Raw genomic sequence first — 5000 nt, 5'->3', positions numbered from 1 at the left:
GTCGAGGTTTGACTATGAGACATTTTTATCATCATCATCATCATCATCATCGTCATCGTCATCATGGTGCCTCAAGCCACTTCCTGTTGTCAAGTCCACTCTTCCTGTCAGCGGCTGTCTCGCCTCCTCAGCTTTACATCAGCTCGCCTGTGGTTTGTGTTGTGGGGCGAGACTTTACGAAACGCAGCAGTGTGTGTGTGTGTGTGTGTGTGTGTGTGTGTGTGTGTGTGTGTGTGTGTGTGTGTGTGTGTGTGTGTGTTGTCTCATACCGTCGCTCTGGTTCTGTCTACGATCGGCTCGTTTAAGAACTCGACCAGCATCTCGGTCTGGAACTGGAAGTGTGTGTGTGGGTGTGTGTGTGTGTGTGTGTGCGTGTGCATGTGTGTGTGTGTGTGTGTTCTGTGTGTTTGGCTGCCGACCAGGCCCTGCTCTGAACTACCTGTTCTAGTTATTTATAGAGAGCCCTTAATGATCTTCAACGCAGCGGCGAGCACACTGGACTGAAGAGCCCTAGATATATTTTTTTTCTGTGTGTGTGTGTGTGTGTGTGTGTGTGTTTGCGCGTGTGCGTGTGTGTGTTGTTTTCCCCACGTCGTGTTGGAACACTTTAGCAGCAAGGGGCAGCGAGTTGTGTGATCCAATCAAGAGCGCCGGGTGCTTGTCAGCGGCGCTGGAGAGGCAGGAACTGCGTTAAACAATCAAAATATGGGAGCGAAAACAGGTTTGCAACACGGGCGAGTTTTCAAACGTTGGCAGAGCAAAACAAAGACGCAGGTAAAAAAAAATAAATAAAAAAAATAAAAAAAAAATTGGTGGGTTTTTGTTGTAAAGGTGAAGGAAGGAGGTGCGTTTGGCTGGAGCCTCCTCTTCTTCTTCTTCCTCTTCCTCCTTTTCCTCCTCTTCTTCCTTTTCCTCCTCCTCTTCCTCCTCTTCCTCCTCCTCTTCCTCCTCATGGTCGCAGCTGAAAGCGATGCAGTGAGCCCAAAACACAAAGAAAGCTGTTGACACTGAGGAGAAACAATTTTCAAATATTTCTCCTTTTTTGGGAGCTTGGGGGTTGGGGGGGGGGGGGGGGGGTGATGTTTTTGTGCGATTATCACACAATGTTCGCTGCGGACAATAAAAAAAAAAAAGATGAGATAGAGAAAAGTCGAAGGGAAAAGAGAAGTGCAGCAGAGGAACGGGACGCCTTCATTTGTGCGCTAATAAACTCCCCGGGCTTTTTTTTTTGTGTGTTTGTTTGTTTCTTTCTTTCTTTCTTTTTCTATTTCTCATCAAATGGACCGGCTGGCACTGAGATGGCGTTCACGTGGCGCCTTTGTTTGATTGGCTCTGCTACTCTGGGTTTAATCCTGCTGGTTCGGGGAGTGTTTGAGTTGGATTACTCCTTCGCTGGGCCGCCGTACTGTTTCCCTGGCTGTGACAAGACGCTCGGCGTGCACGTGTGCGTGCGTGCGTGTGTGCGTGTGTGTGTGTGTGTGTGTGTGTGTGTGTGTGTGTGTGTTCTCCCTCCTCCCTCACCACCGAATCAGCTGAAGCCACAGTCGGGCCGACCGGTGCTGCCGTCCAAATCCCTCTGCATGCAAATTAAAAACGCAACAATAAACGTGGCAGAGGAACAAGGTGGGCACGCAGGCTTTATGGCCTACCCCCCCCCCCGCCCCCCTCCAGCTTCCCCCCCCCACACCCCCCACCCCACCCCACCCCCCTCCCTCCTGGGTTTGATGTGGCTTATGGGAGGAGTTGGAACAGGGGACGACCAAACTGCTGAGTTATCTCCTGCATGCAGCGCAGCGTCCGTGGCTCTGCCCTCTGTGTGCGTGCGTGTGTGTCCGTGCGCACGTGTGTGTGTGTGTCCGTGTGTGTGAGTGTGTGTGTGTGTGCGTGCGTGTGCGCACCGACCAGCAGCGCGGTGTAATCCTGTGGAAATGAAAGGTGCTGCCGCTCGCTGGCCGGGAGATTACAGCGCGTCTCTGTCAGGCTGCCAGGACGGAGCCGGCTGAGCGAGTCGACCTGTGCGACACACACACACACACACACACACACACACACACACACACACACACACACACACACACACACACACTCTCAGTCATTCACACACACCTCACTGCTTCTCTTTGGCGCCACAGTTTCCTCCTCCAGTGTGTCACTTCCCTTCACACACACACTGCTCTCCCTCTTTCTCTCTCGCTCTCTCTCTCTCGCTCTCTTTCTCTCTCTCTCTCTCTCTCTCTCGCTCTCTCTCTCTCTCTCTCACACACACACACACACACACTATGAGCATCCCACCGAGGTTGACGTGGTGAGGAAGTGGTGCCGGTCACGTCAGCGGCGCCCCGTCGAGCCCTTCTGTCCTCGCTTCTCGTCAGGATGAAGCCCATCGGATGGCTTCATCCTGACGCCTGATTGGTTGCCAGTTCTTTTAAAAATTGAGGCAGAAGAAGGAGACGAGGGAATCGGGGGGGTCTGACTCGGTTGATTTGACGCCCCGTGGTTTCATTGCCAGTGGAACTGTGAGAAAATTGCTCCATAGTTTTCTAATGAACTGAGATTTTCATTTTATTTATTTTTTTTTATTTTATTTTTTATTTTGTTGCATCTCTCAGGTGATTCTGACAGTTTTGTACAAAAGTATCCAAAGGAAAAAAAAAAAATCTGAACGAGATCCTTTAAATAAAATTGGATCGGACTTTTTGGAATTTTTACCGGTATTTTTTTTTTTTGTGTGTGAAGACAATTAGAGGAATTAAAAAGAAATTGATGATAAAAATTTTCATCAAAAATTTTCCTCTGTAATTCCCTGGAGGAAAATAAAAAAAAACGCACACACACACACACACACACACACACACGTGGTGTCCGTGCTACAGGTGTTGGATGTGAGTGTGTATGTGGGTGCATTCCTGTCACCCCCCCCCAGCGACAGTGAATGCCTGCCTCCCTCCCTCACCTCGCCCTCTCGCTCTGCCCCCCACCCCTGCAGGGCTGGCTGTGCGAGCTGCTGCGCTGGAAGGAGGACCCGTCCCCAGAGAACCGCACGCTGTGGGAGAACCTGTCCATGATCCGCCGCTTCCTCAGCCTGTCGCAGGCCGAGCGCGACGCCATCTACGAGCAGGAGAGCAGCGCCGGGCAGCAGCAGCACCACGCCGAGCGGCCCACACACCTGCTGCACATGGCCACGGAGCAGCTGCAGGTGAGGCAGTGGGGGGGAGCGCACACGCACACGCACACGCACACACACACACACACACACACACACACACTTTTCAATAGCCAACTTTTGTGATATTTCAAAATTGGTGTTTTCAAACATTGCTATTTTAATTGGTAGTTAAATTTCTTATTGAAATTTAAAAAAGGTACACAATTGGGAATTTGAAAAATTTATTGTCGCACATTTGTGGGTGTAATTCAGCTTTTGTCAATTTCTTTACTTTCTGTTCGCTGCTGGTTTTTTTTGGTTCTTGTTTTTTTTTTTTTTTTTTTAGGGACGCAATATTCTAATTTTTCTTCCTTGTTTTTTCTGATGGACTATTGCTGCAGAAACAGGAAGTTGATCACATCCCTCCACGTATTGATCTGATTTAACACGTAGCCGCGTTTGTGTTGTGCCGCGTCGAGCCTGAAACACAACAACAACCCAAACTAATAAGGCATAATCATAATTTCCTCGCACATTTGTTTTAATTTTTCCAAATTTTTACAGATTTTTAATAAACAGCACTTTGAAGTTTTTACGAGCGCCGAGTGATTAAAAATGCAGCGACGCTTAGTAGTTGCCGTTTTCCCCGACAGGGAAGAAAAAAAAAAAAACATCCCAAAAATAACAAGGGTTTTTTTTTTTCCCTGGCATATAATTTGGACCTCAGACTTACAAAGAGCAGCTTCATAAACGACATCTGGCAGATGAACTGGGGGAATAACGGAGCGAGCCGGCTGCAGCCGTGGAAATATCTGAGGGGAGAACAATTAGCCCGCCGTTAGAAATCTGTTGATTGGCAGCATGGCGGCGAGGGGGAGGCAGGGGGGGTGGGGGGGGGGGGGCAGAGGAGGGGGCGTGGCTGCTGCAGAACCAGACCAGGATGTTCCTCTGCTGAGCCGAACCGATTCCCGTTAACGGCCGCGCCAGCGCGTGCAGTGACGCAGGGCGTTAGCCACGTTAGCTCGGCTCGGCCCGGCCCGGCGTTTTGGTACCGTAGCAAAAAAAAAAAAAAAATGAAATGAAATCAAAATTCTGCATTTGCGCAGAAGAGCCTCTTTGGCTGGACTTGGAACGAGTGAGTGACTCAGAGGCGGAGAGAAAAGACCAGGGCCAGAGTCAACAGGGAGCCGCGGCAGCCCACTCAATGCTAACTGACCCCCCCCCCACACACACACACACACACACACACACACACACCCTCCCCCCACTCCCCAGACACCAAATCTTCCCCTTCCTCTTGTTCACCTCTTCACCACCACCACCACCAGCGACGATGACGATGACGATGATGATGATGATGATGATGATGATGATGATGTGTCATGTGCTCAGACTGAGAGCCGTCGACGGGCAAATCGGCGCCGGCCATCAGCCGCTACACGAGTGGTGCGCAGGGAGCCCGTTTATCACTTCCTGCCCACCGCGCCTGATAAGCAGCGGCGGCGGTGGCGGCGGCAGCTATAATAGAGAGGCCACTTTCCCACTGCACAGTGTGTGTGTGTGTGTGTGTGTGTGTGTGTGTGTGTGTGTGTCCACCCCCACAATGAGAGACACAATCTCCCCGCTAAGGAAAAAAGAGAAAAACGTGCAGAGCTGATTACATTCACTGAGATGCTTCATGGAAAAATTCCTTCAGACCGACTCCCTGTTCCCACTTCTTCCCTTCCGCCACTCAGCCAGCTTCTAATGAAAGGCCTTATTAAGGCGCCGATAAGTGCCGCCTGATAACGTCTCTCTCTCCCTCTCTCTCCCTCTCCCTCTCTCTCTCTCTCTCTCTCTCTCTCCCTCTCTCTCC

General features: G+C 50.6%; 1 protein-coding gene across 1 annotated transcript in view; it reads left to right on the top strand.

The window, feature by feature from the left end:
- Window positions 1-5000, top strand: part of LOC142899572 (DNA-binding protein SATB1-like) — a gene marked incomplete at its 5' end in the record, with an annotated part of 19251 nt that overhangs the window by 11471 nt on the left and 2780 nt on the right. The window contains one exon of the mRNA XM_076043216.1: window positions 2987-3196. Coding sequence (XP_075899331.1) covers window positions 2987-3196 — 210 coding nt within the window. The remainder of the gene's footprint in view (window positions 1-2986; window positions 3197-5000) is intronic.

This window comes from Nelusetta ayraudi, unplaced genomic scaffold (assembly GCF_046127955.1).
Source record: "Nelusetta ayraudi isolate G7.1 ecotype Tasmania unplaced genomic scaffold, CSIRO-AGI_Nayr_v1 ptg000074l, whole genome shotgun sequence".
Lineage (NCBI taxonomy): Eukaryota > Metazoa > Chordata > Actinopteri > Tetraodontiformes > Monacanthidae > Nelusetta > Nelusetta ayraudi.
This window is presented reverse-complemented; position numbering and strand designations above follow the sequence as displayed.